The 16705-nt window shown below is 36.7% G+C and overlaps 1 protein-coding gene across 1 annotated transcript; it reads left to right on the forward strand.

The window, feature by feature from the left end:
* Window positions 1-552, forward strand: LOC147494605 (uncharacterized). Its single transcript, XM_086568184.1, has one exon. The coding sequence runs from the start codon at window positions 1-3 to the stop codon at window positions 550-552; it is 552 nt and encodes a 183-aa protein (XP_086424310.1).
* The last annotated feature ends 16153 nt before the right edge of the window (window positions 553-16705 follow it).

The following is a 16705-nucleotide window of genomic DNA, read 5'->3' on the forward strand; positions in this document are numbered from 1 at the left end:
ATGGCCGACGCCTCACACACCAATAATGACTCTCCTCCAGGTTCCGATGATCCTTTCTTTGTCTACCACTCAGATAGTCCCACGGCTATTCTTGTCTCTCCTTTGTTATTCGGTGACAATTATCCGACTTGGTTACGATCTATTTCTAGAGCCCTTCGAGCAAAGAATAAGTTTGGTTTTGTTGATGGCTTTGTTATCTCTCCCACTACTCCCAAAGAAAAATTCAAGTGGTCACAATGTGATGACCTCGTTGTTTCATGGATTCTCAATTTTGTTACTCCAGATATCCGTGGAAGCATCCTCTATGCCGACTCTGCATCCGAAATCGGGAAAGATCTAGGTGACCGTTTTTCACAAACTAATGCACCCAAGGTCTTTCAGCTGAAGGATTCTGTCACTCTTATCAAACAAGACAATCATCTGGTATCTGTTTACTTAACTTTACTTAAATCTTTATGGGATGAATTAAGTTCTTTGTCTACTATGCCTATTTGTACTTGTGGTCATGCATCTATTTTTGCCAAAGAGGTTGAAGACGATTGCAAAAACTAGACATTTCTGGACTATTAGATATTTTTTCAAAAGTGGATAATAATTTTTATCTAAGTTAGAGGATATCAAACAAGTTGAATTTTTGTAGAGATGTTCTTTATGGTTAGTAGATCATATGTACAAACGATTAGGTTTTAAATCATTTTGTAGGTGAAGTTATGGGTGTTTTAGATTTGGTACTTATTTAAGGTCCTTTTAGGAGCCGGGCTGTATATATATATATATCGGGCCGGCTACGTCGACATACTATTCTAACATACTATCTTAACATACCCAGCCGACCCTCAGATCAAACAAAATCTAATGGCTTGATCTACTTCTAGAAAGCCAAGCAAATAAAAGAAAATGGGCCATAAATAATGGGGGAGAAAATGTCATTTTCTTTTAGAAAAAAAAAAAGAAAAACCCTTTCTTCTTCTTCTTCATTCACGTTGCTTTTTCACAAAAACCAATGGGTCTTCATCTTCAAAACTTACAACGGTTCATTGACACCCTAGTTGACTTAGAAGCATATTTATCATTATCATAACTACTACTTCAAAACCACTGCTTTTTCCCATTGCCCTCCACTTTTAGGTAATTCACTGGAAAAGATGTCAGAGTTTCTTAGCCAGGTGAATGGGTCATGGACTCGTGTGTGACAACCGAGAGAAAATTCTTTTGGGTCTTGTTATTCCACGTTATCGGTTGGGTGAGTGGCCCGGCCGAGCACTCATCTGTGATTCCAAACTTAAGTTTAAGCATACAAAACTATTCCAACCCTGAATATCACAATATTTGCTTTGTAAATTGTAAAAACTTGGGTTAGTTAGACTTACCCCCCCATTACTAGTTGCAATTAGTGTGATTACGGTCAGATTTTTTTTCAAAAACAAAAATTCATTAGAAACCGTTGGATCTTGCACCCCATTTTTTGAGGGATCTAACTAATGGTCGAGATTTTTCATCCAGCTCTAAAAAATTCATATAATACACTTCAAGTCTTCAATGATTGGATCTTGCAATTTCAAACTTTGTTTCTAATAGAAGTTTTGTTTTAAACCCTAAAAACTTGGATCTATAGGTAGTAGGCGGGGAGATTAAACAATCGAGGTAAGTCTAACTAACCCTAAAAAGATGGAAGATCGTGATAGGAAAGCAGCTCTAAAGTTCCTACCATCATATAATACACTTCAAGTCTTCAATGATACTCGTCGCCCTAGCAATTTCAAACTTTGTTTCTAATAGAATGTTTTGTTTTTAATACAAAACGTAACCATAAGTTGGATCTATAGGTAGTAGGCAGGACGGTGATTAAACAATGCCGATATGCATATCGTATTTTGATATTTTCAACTGAAAGCAAGAGAGCCAATACCAGATATTCAAGTATCTAGAACAGTAGTAAGATATTAAGATCTGACATTGAAATAGCCATTAGGCAAATCTGTCTTTACAAAACCAACATGATCGGTTGCAACCCCACATTAGCTCGAAGTATCTGGTTTCATTTTTAACGATATCGCCCTAAAAGAATCAACAAAATGTTTGGGCTTTGTAAGAAAATGAAAAAGTGATATCTTTGCAAACACAACATACCTCTTTGCACTTATACAAAATATCAAAGGATCCTCATAAAGACCATAGACTGATCATGATAATGATAAATATGCTTCTAAGTCAACTAGGGTGTCAATGAACCGTTGTAAGTTTTGAAGAAGAAGACCCATTGGTTTTTGTGAAAAAGCAACGTGAATGAAGAAGAAGAAAGGGGTTTTTTTTTTTTTTTTCTAAAAGAAAATGACATTTTCGCCCCCATTATTTGTGGCCCATTTTCTTTTATTTGCTTGGTTTTCTAGAAGTAGATCTTGCCATTAGATTTTGTTTGATCTGATGATCAGCTAGGTATGTCAAGATAGTATGTTAGAATAGTATGTCATCGTAGCCGGGCTGGCTACGACGACATACAGAAATGACATACAAAATTGACATACACAATCCAAAAGTGGACTTGCACATTACTCTAAGGGCTGATTTTTGGTAGATATTATCTCCATACCATGGATAGTATCTCCACAAAAAATCAACTCAATCGGATGTGTCTAGCCTTATCAAAAGAGTGTCAAAAGCGTGTTAAAATTATGGACCGTCAAATAAATTTATAATTTGAACTCAATTTTTGGTAGGGTTAGACATGTTCAAAGGAGCTAATTTTTGTGTAGATGATCTCCATGGTATGGAGATATTACATCAAGGCCATTGAAAGTCCATATATGCCTTATTACCGGTTTAGCTAGGCTGGTAGCATTAACTTAGACTCTCTATATATCTGTACTCATCTCTGGATGTAATATTCTTTCTATAAGTAATAAAATATCCCTACTTGCATGCAAAAAAAAAAGTGTAGATGATCTCCATGTTGTGGAGATCACATCCCTATAAAATCAGCTTTTAGTTCATTATGTAGGTAGGTAGGATTGCGTATGTCAATTTCGTATGTCAATTTTGTATGTCGACGTAGCCAGCCCATATATATATATATATATATATATTAAAACAATATTTACTATACTAAGGCATCAATAATAATTAAAGAAACTAAAATAAAAAATAAAAATAAACAATTACCTGGAGGAAAGCCAAATAGCCAGAAATCGATTTCACGTCAGCACATGTTGCAATCCCCAGTTGTCGATAGAGATATGCAAGTATCCCCAAGCATACTCTTTGATCTCCTTCCATACGTTAAGTAACCTCAAATAAACAATGGGAATTGCATGTCCCGTCTTGTTGCAGAAGAGGGTACAACCAAAAAAATAAAAAAGATATCCCTTTACTGCACATTGGATTTCTTCTCTACTCGACCCATTCCTAATAGTCTTCTCCCCTCTCTCCCCCCCCCCCTTTCTTCTTGACCTTTGGTTTGCATTTCTCCACCAACTGTTTCCTAATAAACTCCGAGCTCACACTCATATACCTAAAATTCTCCAACTCTTCTTTCACCGCAGCCAACGATATTCCAAGAACTTCATGGAGCAGTTGCTCCGCCTCCACTTTCTTCAAGTTCTTATCAATACTTCCATGAACACTTTTCCTAATAATGGGCACACCCAGGATCTGGGACACATCATCCAAGGTGATCGCCAGCTCTCCAAATGGCATGTGGAAAGTATTAGTCTCTTGATGCTACCTCTCAACGAACGCAAAGATAAGCACAAAGTTCAGAGGGTGTTGGTCTACACCAATCACCAATTCATACAAGCTTGTCTTTTTTAGCTCAGATCTAAAACTTTTGCATTCATCCATGATGTTCCATTGATTTAACTTCTTATTGTGTTGAATACACTTTAGTGGATCATGCTCCTAAAATAATAAAACGAACAAAAATTAAATTGCACACGAAGTTAAGTAACTCATAAATAAATACTAATTAAATAAGTACATATATTCGAAATTACATTCCCATTCCAAACATTGCGAGCCACGTGCGCAAAATAGTTATACATAAGGGACGAGTCCGTTGGGCCACCGCGATACTGGCATTGCTGGTACTCACCATCTCCACCATTCACGTCTCCCCCCCCAATCATTGCCACCATCACCTCCTACTTCACCTTCAATGCCATCCTCACCAATATCTGCATATCTGCATCTTCACTTTCATTGGCATTCTTTTCGTACCTTTCTGTAGTAGAATCAATTTCCATATTCTCCCTTTCTACATCCCCTACCTCTTCCATAAGCTATACAATATAGAAAAGTAACTTCAATTACAAAAAAATCACAACCCATCAAAACAATAATTACAAAATGAAAAACTACAGTTAGAATTCAAACTCCACATACTATAAAAACCCGTGCAAATAAAAAATAAGAAAATAATGCATAAATCAAATTTTATATTAAGTTACATTTAGGTTTCCAAATAGGGTTCAAACTGACTAATACCCTAAAATGTTAATGTATAACTCAATTTTGCCTCATAAGCACATAATCAATTTAACATTAAACCGAAATGTGTAAGGAATAAGAAATATGTACCAATTATTGATGATGCGAAGAGAGAATGTTAGAGAATGAGAGGGAGAGTAGTCACTGGTTATTTGGAATGAGAGTGTTGGTGAGAGAGTATTTGAGTTTGTTGTACGAATTGAGGGTTTTGATTTTTGGAGATGGAGAGTCAGCGGTTTTTTGGGTTGGGTTTGTTAATGGGGTGACTTGGGCTTGTGGGTTAGGCTGGGCTCTCCCATTTATTGCATAAATTTATAGTATGTAACTATTAGTAACATAATGTATAATATAGAGTCATTAAATACATATGGATCTTGTATGTCGTTCATTGGGGAAAAATGTGACAAATATGTTGGAAGTGACAACATAAGTGATTTTAATCCAACCAGTTTTGGTGAGCCTATTGGAACAACGAACAACAACTGTTATAGTATGCTACTATTAGTACCATAATGTATTATATATATCCATTAAACACATATTTTTCTTGTATGTCGTTTGTGGCACTAAAATGTAACAGATATGTTGGAAGTAACAACATAAGTCATTTTAATCGAACTAGGGATCAGTAGAAGAACCAAGGGAATGGATTATAGACAGATTTTGGTGAGCTACCACCTCATAAGTAGTTGAGTAGAACTAGTTCTTACACCCTCAATTTTTTAGATATATAAGGGGACTCTAATTCTATGCACCAATTTAAACAGAGTAAGGACTCATTAGTATATTGTTAATAAAACGATGCATACACAAGCTGACAAGCAATTTCAATTCAAGTGGTGATTTGACATTATAAATATACTAAAGGTAGCAAAGGTATTATACAATAAAAAACAACATAAATGTGTAACTTCTTCGAGGGCTCCAATCCTATGACTCAAATTATAAAAAATATACAACTTCCATAACTTTACAGTATGTAACTATTAGTAACATAATGCATAATATAGTCATTAAAAACATCGATCTTGTATGTCGTTCATGGGGGCAAAATGTGCCAAATATGCTGGAAATGACTCAAATATATTATAAAAAATATACAACTTCCATAACTTGTTATTGCATAATTTTACCGTATGTTACTATTAGTAACATAATGCATAATATAGAGTCATTAAAGACATATCGATCTTGTATGTTGTTCATGGGGGCAAAATGTGTCAAATATGCTGGAAGTGACAACATAAGTGATTTTAATCCAACCAGTTTTGGTGAGCCTATTGGAACAAACAATAACTGTTATAGTATGCTACTATTAGTACCATAAAATATTATATATATATATATATATATAACACATATTTTTCTTATATGTTGTTCGTGGCACTAAAATATAACAGATATGTTATAAGTGACAACATAAGTCATTTTAATCGAATCAGGGATCAATAGAAGAACTAAGGGAATTTAGATTCTAGACAAATTTTGGTGAGCCTATTAGAACGAATCTAACACCCACAACAACTCTCTCACTTTTGTTTTTTATGGTTGACAACAACTCTTAGAGCATTTGCAATGCAAGTCAAAATAATCCCCCCCTTCTCACCTCCACGTAGGCACTTATTCCCCATCATTTCACCAAAACGGTGAAAAGCAAGGTGAAGCTGTGCAATGCAAAGGTGAAAAATAAATCTCGAACGGAATGTTGGATTCCGTCTGGAGGCTTTTTGATTGAGACGGAATGTAACATACCGTCTGATATTTTATAATGAGACAGAATATAACATCCTGTCTGGTCTAATGAGACGGAATGTAACATCCCGTCTGGTGAGTCTAATAACACAGAGCGAACAGGCTCCATTTTCACTTTCTTCCCACCCTCCATTGCGATTTTCTTGGCTGCCATTACCAACTTTTTTTCAATTTCTTCAATTTCTCCACCACCACCCCCCGCAAAAGGATCATCATCGCGGATGCAAAATGTGGGCGAGGAGGACAAAATTGAACTTGGGTTTAATTTTCCACTGTTGTGAAATCGAGGAACACCCACCATTAGCGTCAACATCGGTCCGACACGTAGCAAATCGAGTGGCGGATTCTCAAGTAAGTTTTAGTTTTTTTTTTATGTTAATTATTATTATTTATGTTAGTTTATATCAAGTTTGTTGTTGTGTAATTAGTTTGAATTTGTTGCATTGTGTTAAAAAAAATTGAGTTGAAATTATATCGTATTGAATAGTTTGTTGTATTGTGTGTAATATAAATGTAGGAAGTACATCTATGGAAAGTGCATTGTGCACTTTCAAATGCTGTGTCGTGGTGGCATTGTTTGAAATAAAAAACTGGTCCTAATTTTGTCACGGTTACCAACATTATAGCCACCACACCATTTGGGAACTTTTTGAATTCTAATTTGGGACAAAATGATCAAGCATTGTTGTTTGGGATAGTTGAGCGGTGGTGGATATCCACCCACACATTCTATTTCCCATGTGGTGATCTTGGGATTACCCCTCTTGATTTCACAATGCTCACGGGTATCCCAATTGGTTATGGAGATGCCGTTCTTTTTTATGAAAATTTGGAGGTTTTTATTACGGCAATGAGTTTCTTTGAGGGTTTTGATTTGGTAGAAGATGATGAGGAAGACGGGTTCTTGAGATTATCGACTGAGTACTTTAAGGGAGGAGCTATAAATATGAGTTGGTTTACTTCGAGATACTTGAATAGGCTAAAGGAGAAGCCGAAAGACTATCATATTGGTGAGGAGTCGATCCAAGAATATGTACGTGTTTTCCTCTTCTACTTTGTTGGTGCGGTATTATTCGGATACATTGATAATTTTTTACGTATCGGGTGGACGGCCGCTGTCTCAGACGTAGAGAGGATGTGGGATTATGACTGGGGTCAATCCATCTTAGCATACCTTTACCGCTGGCTAGACCTCGCAGTTGAGATGAAATGCGCTAAAGGCAATTTGTGCGGCTTTGTTTGGATTATACCGATAAGTTTTATTTATTAAGTTATTATTTAATTTCATTTATTTATCTAATTATTAATGTTGATATGTTTATATATATATATATATATTGTATTTTATCTATTGATTTAATATTGGTGGTATGAACATTTTTGTGTGATGCATCCTGTGTTGAAGAGGTTGGAAGAGAATGAGACTCATGACCTGATTCCACGTATTCAAGCATGGGGGCTTCATTGTAGGCAGAGGGGGTATGAGTGTCACACCCCGAATTTCGACAGAATTCGGAAAAACATTATTTGTCCCCGACTCTTCGATTTCCGAGGTGTGACGCACTCTCAACTTCCAAAAACCCATAAACAGTTTCAAATATGCGGATAATAAAAAAACAATAAAAATTTCAATTAAACAAATGTCCTCTTCATTACAAAAATTTACAAATAAGATTAGGTTACAAATCTCTTTTCAATAACTCCTTATTTAAATGAAAGTACAAATACATTGTCTAGACGGAAACTCTATATCACCTCGAAGTAAAACAAGGCCTATCTTGCAATGCGACGCTAACGCTAACCTCAAGCAGCAACCAATCTTCTTCAACACTAAACCTGTCAAAACTTATCAACTATGTTCATTGAATGAACACACCCGATAAGCAAACATGCAAATCGGGTCAGCATTATAAAAATGCTGGTGTGAGTAGCTCTAAAATACAACCTATTCTTATGCAAAATATATACACAAACCATACGGCAGTTAGTTCCTCTACCGAGGCGCCTTAACTTTCAACGACTAATACAACATCCTTAAGTACAATAATCTAGGCAGGTAGTTCCTCCACTGAGGCGCCTTAACTTCTCACTAACCATACAACAAACTATACGCATCATCAATAAGGCATGTAGTTCCTCCATCGAGGCGCCTTAGGTTCGAACTAAACAAATAACCAACCAAACATATTACCATAATTAGATTATTTCGGGCTTTCTTTGCGTGTCCCTAAAATCCGCGTCATTATCTATGTCTTACCTAGTTTCCCCGGCTACCACAATCGCTACCCAACGCCGAACATGTACATCCACATGCCTCCCTTATATAATGTACCACTCCGGCGTGCGTAACCACCTCTGGCGGGATGCGCGACACGTAAAAATCCTCACACGGAAGTCATTATATAAGTAATGCCCCTATTCGGCATAAAATATCGTGCGTCTCTTTCCAATATTTGCGAACGGAATAATCAAGCCACTATTCGGCTACGATTGCCCAACACATAGGTCAATCAACATCTCATATATATACAACATCTTATATATCAACATCTTATATATCAACATCTTATATATCAAGCCACTATTCGGCTACGATTGCCCAACACATGGGTTAATCAACATCTTATATATCAACATCTTATATATCAAGCCACTATTCGGCTACGATTGCCCAACACATGGGTTAATCAACATCTTATATATCAACATCTTATATATTAAATACGCCCACACAGGGCAGATCACATGAGTTGTGGTAGTCAGGTTCTAGGATTTTCGTTACGTAATTTATTCAGGTGTCATCCATCTATGACTCATAATAATTACACTATATCACGTGCAGGTCAATTACCTTATTGCACTAAGCCACACTATTTAGAAATATCTCAATTATATTTCGTAACCACTTTTATTATTTCACGTGCCAATATATTATTGCACTACGCCACAAACCCGTGGGAAAATATCCACACATATTATACTACCTCATAGTAGCATCTCACATATAAAATAATAAAGCTTTTATATATCTATGTCTCCAAAACTATTGCATTCAATATATATATATCTTACACACTACTCACGTCAAATCATAATTAGATAATGACAAACAACGTTATATAATGTTCGACAATATTTTATTACTATATTAGTCCATATAATCAAATATGTGAAAACTGGAAAACAGTCAACATTCCACAGTCAACGGTCAACGGTCAAAGTCAACGGTCAACGGTCAAAGTCAACATGTCATGGTCAAAGTCAAACTGTCCTTGTCAAAGTCAAACTGTCGTTTCCGTGTTTGACAGGTTCAGGGTCATAGCCATGGTTCATGGCTAAGGTCAAAGGTGCATGGCTCATGGGCTCATGACCAATGTAATGGTTCGGACCCAACTGGCCAAACCCAAACCTTAGAACCCGAAAGTGTAAACATTGGAAAACCCAAACAGATCTATTTGAAGTCCAATGGACTGGTCCCAAGCAATATTAGATACGGGCCCAAAAACAGTTAAGTGGTTCGGTCCAAAAATTTCAAAACAAAAAGAAAAGGACCCAACCACTTAAATTAGATTTCGGCCCACATAAAACTAAAACTGAAATTTCGGCCAACCACAATCGAAATTTCGGCCAAGCCACTAATAGAATTTTGGCCCAAACCAAACCTTGAAATTTCGGCCCAACTAACAAAATAGAACTAAAGCCCAAACAAAATTAAAACATTTTTTCGCCCAAGGCCCAAAACAACCAGGCCCCAAAGATCGAACTTCGCCCAAGCCCAAGTTCGGTCATCTTTCCAAAGCACCACCACCGCCAATCGAATTCCGCCACCGCATTCGTCCACCTCCATCATCCTAGCGGTTTTGACCCAAATCAAAACCCTATAGCTTTAATGAAAGCTCCACCTCGATTTGCTAACTCCATCTCCTACCTCCAAACTAGATCTAAAAAGGTTTATCGCCGCCATTAATGGCTTCCCCACGCCCAACAGCCCCCATCAAACTCCCTACTACCCCCATACATCAACTAAGTTCGTTATTCCAACACCAATACATCAAACCGACCAAACTGTTTTTATGGGGTGTTTGGGCAAGCCGCCATTGATGGAGCTTCGAGCTTCAATCGACAAAGACACCACACTCAGATCCCTCATCTCCTCCATCAATCCTCCTAATCCCATTACTAATAACCCAACATCCAAATACCCCACCAAAACCCAAACAATCAATTTTAATATAAACGGGCGATTTTTGATGGCCGCCATTAATGCGTTTAGATGTGCCTCATCCCACCAACAAACAACTTAATCCACCCATAATTCCATCTGCCTCCAGCCAACAAAACATTAAACACAGTAAAAACGATACTGGAGTTTGAACTGCCATGAACGACTCGTTCCGAGCTCCAGCAGTTTCAAACCAGCATTCCAGTATTGAGGAAAAACTACCCTGACCTCTAACCAAATCCAATATTTCGAGCGGATGAGAAATAAAAATATAACAGCATAAGAAAAACATAACTAACAAAAGAAAACTAAGAGGAAGAAAACTTTGACAGTAAAACATTTCATTCGTAGCCGTACTCTAGTTTCGGGTAAAAAGAAAGAACTAACTACTCACAAAAACAGTTTACATGAACAGAAAATTCATAAATTCGAAACAGATGAAAATCATAGTTCTAGTAGTGGTGAGAGTTAACTCTACTCATCGGTCTTAACAGCTCCACGAATTCCTTCGAGTCCGAGCCGTCGCGCTCCACCGCTCCAGAAATCCAGCTTTCATCTCTGCCTCCATTTTTAATATTCTATTCTCTAGGAACCCTATTTTCTAGAAAAAGTATTTATATACTTGGGTCCGAAACCCAAGCCCAACACAGACTCGGGCCCAAAAACCAGGCCCACGTATTCCGAGTCCGATTCGACGAATTTAGAAAATAAAATACTTTAATTAATTAATTAAATAGAAAAATACGTATTTAAAAATACGGGCGTTACAATGAGGATCTATCGCATAATATTCATAACACTCGTCAACAGATTGAGCTTTTAGGAGCTACCCAAATTGAGTGGCAACCCTGGGCCGAGTCCTTCATATTCCAGACCCTTTATGGGGATATTCCAGATGTTCCAGAGAACACTGAGTATCGTAGACTATCCTATATGTGTCATAGAGCAAGGTTTCTTTCTCAGCGGTGAATGATACTTGTAGGGTCAGTAACTGCATGGTACATTGGGGATAGATGTTGGCGTCAAGTATCTGGAGAGATTGTTATACCTTACCCACCACCCATAGATATGACAGCCTCGATATTCTTCCTGCAACTCTTTCACACTATAGAGCAAACCCAAATGATTGGCCAGACGCATCAACTTTCATTTTTACGGGAGACTATGACTTGTATTGGAAGAGGGTTAGTCGAGGTCTCTTGCTAGGTGCGTTATACCGGGGCACCAACTTTGAAGGGGTTACTTCCGAAGCATTGAGGCATGACATTCATTTCCCAGAAGGAGTAGAGTTGCCACAGTCACAGCCCAGAATGTTTCATGATATTGAGATGCTGCAAAGAACTCCATAGATATTTGATGAGTCTAACATTTGGCACTGAAGCATGATTACTTCTTAGGGGCAAGAGATGAGCATACCTATTCCACCAGCAAATGTCGCATTAGTCACAGATTTGTCAGAACAGATTTGAGCAGTTAGCCGTGGTTAGTATGATTTAAATTTATTCAGGATTTGTTATTATTATTCACTATAACATGTAACATGCATTTGCTTTGTTAAACAGGATGAAGTAAGGTCGGAGCTCCTTAACTACAGCTTTCTCAGTTATGCCATGTGTACGTCGTTCATGGAGTCCTCTCGTCGCAGTTTTGAGTACTTACAAGAAGAGCGAAATTGAACTTTATAGCTTCAGAGACGTGTGCAAGAGTTGGAGAATGCTGCAAATACCACACCTCAAGCTTAACCTCAACCAGAGAGGCGCATAATAACGACGGGGGAGCTCTTCTTGATTAACCGAGCCTTCTCGTAGGGGGAGGAGGTCTCAGTAGATATTTTTTTCTAGTTTGTAATAATTGTGCGCCATTACTTGTAATATAGCGTTTGGGGTTATTGTTTGTAATGACTTCTTTTTATTAGTAGGTTTTTCTTTGATGAGTTTTGGATATGAATATGTCATTAAACAAAGGAGATTATGGCAAAAAAAATTCAGGAATTATAAGTTAGTTTTTTTACCAAGTTTCTGTGTTAGACTTGGGTGTTTTCAGGATTATTGTTTGTCTTATTTATTATTTCCAAAGTATATTAGTAGGTTTTGGATATGAATGTCAATAAAACAAATGAGGTTATGGCAAAAAAATTTCAGGAATTATAAGTTAGTATGTTTCCAAAGTATACTGTATAATTTTTTCAGGAATTATAAGTTGCATTTCACTCGTTTTTCAGGCTTGGTTCTGACAGAAATTATTTCAAGAATTCTAAGTTGCATTTTCACTCATTTCCTATGTCTTAGTTTTGATAGGAAATTTTTCAGGAATTTCACTCATTTTTTCAGGTTTGGTTCTGACAAGTTCTGACAGGAATAGTATATGGTGTAGACCGAGACGGAATGTAACATCTCGTCTGGTAACTAAAAATCCATGCCTCTACGCCTTTTACTATTCCATACATTGGAATTATTGATGGTGGCCCATAAATTGGAATTATTGAGAGTACATTTGGATAAAATGTGTTGTCACTTGGAGAGTAAACAAAAATATGATAAAATGTGTTGTCAATTGGAGAGTGGACCAAAATCTAACTATCACATGTGACCTTATCACATGTGACCTTACCTTTCATATTTCGTTTTACTCTTCTTTCTTTTAGATAAAAAAAAAACAAACAACCATCTTCTTCCCTACAACCAAGCTAAAAATAGAAAAAATGTCTAGAGAAGAAAGAATTGCATTTAACCAAAGGTTATGGTGAGGATCTAGTAGTAATAGTTCGTCTTTTGGTTTTACTGGGTCGTCTTCTAGTACTTCCGCTGAAGATGACTATATGGAAAGAGTAAGAGATGAGCATAATGATATGATGAGGCGAAGGAGGAGGAGGATGTTGCAATTATTATCCACTGCTGGGGCATTAATGACTCAAGCAGCCATTGAAATTGAAGATGTGGATACAGACAAACGCGGTGGATCTGTGAAGGGCAGAGATTACACGTTTAGAGATGGTGGTGATTTCAGTAAACAAAAGATAATGAGGGATTACTTCACAACACCTTATAGGTGGCCTTCTCATAAGTTTAGGCGAAGGTATAGGATGACAAGAGAGCTTTTTATGTATATGTTGAAAACTGTTGCAGCATTCGACGATTACTTCAAAGACAAGGTGGATGGATTGGGTCGGCAAGCAGCAACTCGGGTTCTGAAGTGACTAGTTTCGATTATTGCACAATTAGCAACTGGTTGTTCTTCTGATTCAACGAATGAGTATTTATAAATTAGAGATTCCACAGAAAATGTATTTATGAAGTGTTGGTGCAAGGCAATAATCATGGCGTTTGAGGAAGAGTACTTGAGATGACCAACTGAGGCAGACACTGCTAGGATATTAGCTGAAAATGCAGTAAGGGGTTTTCCAGGAATGCTTGGATCAATCGACTCTATGCACTAGGTGTGGAAGAATTGTCCAACTGGATGGGTTGGAACACATGTAGGGTACAAGAAGGAACCAACTTTGGTACTTGAAGTCATTGCAGACAAACACTATTGGATCTGGCATTGCTTCTTCGGCTTACTAGGTTCGCATAATGACATTAACGTGCTTCATCGTTCTCATGTTTTTGAATCATTAGAGCAAGGTGAGGCTCCTGCTATTGCATTTAATGTGAATGGTAATGAATACGATATGGGATATTATCTTGCTGATGGTATTTACCCAAAATGGGGCACATTTGTTCAAGCCATTCGTTATCCAAGAAATAAGCATGAAAAGATCTTTACTCAACGTCAAGAAGCTGCAAGAAAGGATGTTGAAAGGACGCGTTTGGAGTTTTGCATGCACGATGGCATATTGTTAAGGCTTCTGAGCGTTGTCATAGTGTTGTTGTTCTTGGAGACATAATGAAGGCATGCATTATAATGCATAATATGATTGTTGAGAATGAACATGAAAGTGGAGTTTGGAATTGGAAAGGTCAAAGGAAAGAAACAATACTTGCGCTCTTTCACGAAGATGATGGTTTTCATTTTGTCTATCAGATGATTGAAGCAAGAAATAAGATCAGAAATGAAGTTACACATACTAATCTTCAAAAGGACTTAGTTGAGCATGCTTTTAATTGGGGGTATTGAAGAAGAAGCCAGATCCAAGACCAATTTATGATCCAAATTGGTCGGATCCAGAGGAGGGAGAAGGAGGGGAAAATTAAAATGGAAATGAAAGTGTATTTCCTATGTATTTCCTAACGTGAACTATGAAGTTCATTCCAAAGTATTTCTATATATTTCCTATGTATTTCTTAATGTATTTCCTATGTATTTCCTAATGTATTTCCTATATAATTCCAAGAAGTTTTTGTGTGTTTAATGAGTTCTGTTTAATGAGATGTGTTTTAATAAACTATATTACAATGTATTTTAATTTTATTAGTAATTGTATTTCTATGAACATAATTATATTGGAAAGAACATATATAGTGTATTAATTAAAAAAAACAGTGAAATTAAAATACATAGTTCATTAATTAAAAATACAGTGAAATTAAAATACATATTGCATTAATTAAAAAGACAGTGAAATTAAAATACATAGTGCATTAATTAAAATACATAGTGCTTTAATTAAAATAAAATAATATATATTACATAAGTTTAGTTAGAGCTAGAACCACCTCTAGCACTTGCCCATTCAGCACGTATTTCAGTTTGTTGTTGCTCGATTATAAAAGCGGTATCGGGATAGAGGACACTTGTATTGGTCGCTAAAATCTTAGCTTCATATTGCATCTTTTGAAGCCGGTTTTTTTCCAATTGAACTTGATTTTTTTTCTATTTGAATCCGATTTTTTTCTCCTCTTGCCATCACAGTTCTTTGACCATATGCAAGTTCCCTTTCCCTAAGTTCTAAGCATTTTTGTGTTTCATTTGCATCATTTACAAATGTATCCTCTAAACGTGTAAAGTAACCCTCTAACATACCAACTGATTTTTCTTGGTTCCTCTTGGACTTGACTTTCTTCGATCCAAGAGGACGCTCCATTTCTTGAGGACGCTCTATTTCTTGAGAACCCTCCAATTCAACTCCACCAACACTTGGTGAATTAGAAGTTGAATCTTCACCATCATTTTTGCGACCTTTTCCCTTTGTGGGGCGGCTTGACCTTGCCTCAAATACGTTACTCCACTTTGGATTATCCTTGAGTATAACGTAACAATGATCAAGTGAAAAAGACGTTTTTTCTTGTAGTTGGTACGTTGTCCTTGACTCGGACAACTAAAAAATAAAATAGAAATAATTAGACTAAGACTAAGATGGAAATAATAATTAGACTAAGACTAAGATGGAAATAATTAGACTAAGACTAAGATAATCAATAATTGGAAAATTGACTTAGTTGTAATTACCCGACTTTGTATTGTTGTACCACTTGCATGTCGAGCATCCACCGCATTCACAATTGCAACAAACTTATTCACCATTTTCGAAATATATTTCCATCTACCGCTAATTGAATCAGAAAACCTATCCGACCCACGTGCTTGATTGAACTCGTTTGTTATACGATTCCAAAATCTTTTTGCATTTTGGAAAGTACCAACAATGGAGTCTTCACTAATTTTTATCCAAGCAAGACATAGAGCTTGATCTTCGGACATGCTAAAGTGAGTTTTTGCTTTTGCTTGAGTGCTACCACTTGCTTGAGTTGTTTGAGATGCTTGAGGTGGTGTATTTGATATTTTGTTTTTTTTTTAAGAACTGGTTTTAAAGGAGAAGAAATATGATATATGATAGTTGGAAGTGTAAAATGAAATGGAACAAATGTTGTATATATACCATAGTTTTTATTTTTTACTGTTTTTTTACCGTTCTGACTTTCTAACCGTTAGTGAACTAGCCATTAGGACTCCGGACGGGATGTTTGATTCCGTCTGGAAAAAAAAATATAGCGAGACGGGATGTTGGATTCCGTCTGGTGAGTTTTGTAATCCAGACGGAATCCAACATCCCATCCGAAGTTAACAAGTCAGCCACTATCTCGGTGGAAGTTTCACCTTGATTTCAACTGGGGAAAATAATCACCAGTTTTTCACCTCTGCATTGCACACCCCTTTTTCAACAAAACCGGTGACTATAGTCACAAACCCCCCAAAACCACCTGCATTGCAAATGCTCTTAGAGGAATCAAAATATTCACACACATTGTGTTACCACCTGCATTGCAAATGCTCTTAGAGGAATCAAAATATTCACACACATTGTGTTGC

The sequence above is a fragment of the Coptis chinensis genome, chromosome 6 (genome assembly GCF_015680905.1).
Source record: "Coptis chinensis isolate HL-2020 chromosome 6, ASM1568090v1, whole genome shotgun sequence".
Lineage (NCBI taxonomy): Eukaryota > Viridiplantae > Streptophyta > Magnoliopsida > Ranunculales > Ranunculaceae > Coptis > Coptis chinensis.

Excerpts from the sequence above, each read along its gene's own strand:
- LOC147494605 (XM_086568184.1), top strand. The coding sequence starts at position 1 with ATGGCCGACGCCTCACACACCAATAATGACTCTCCTCCAGGTTCCGAT.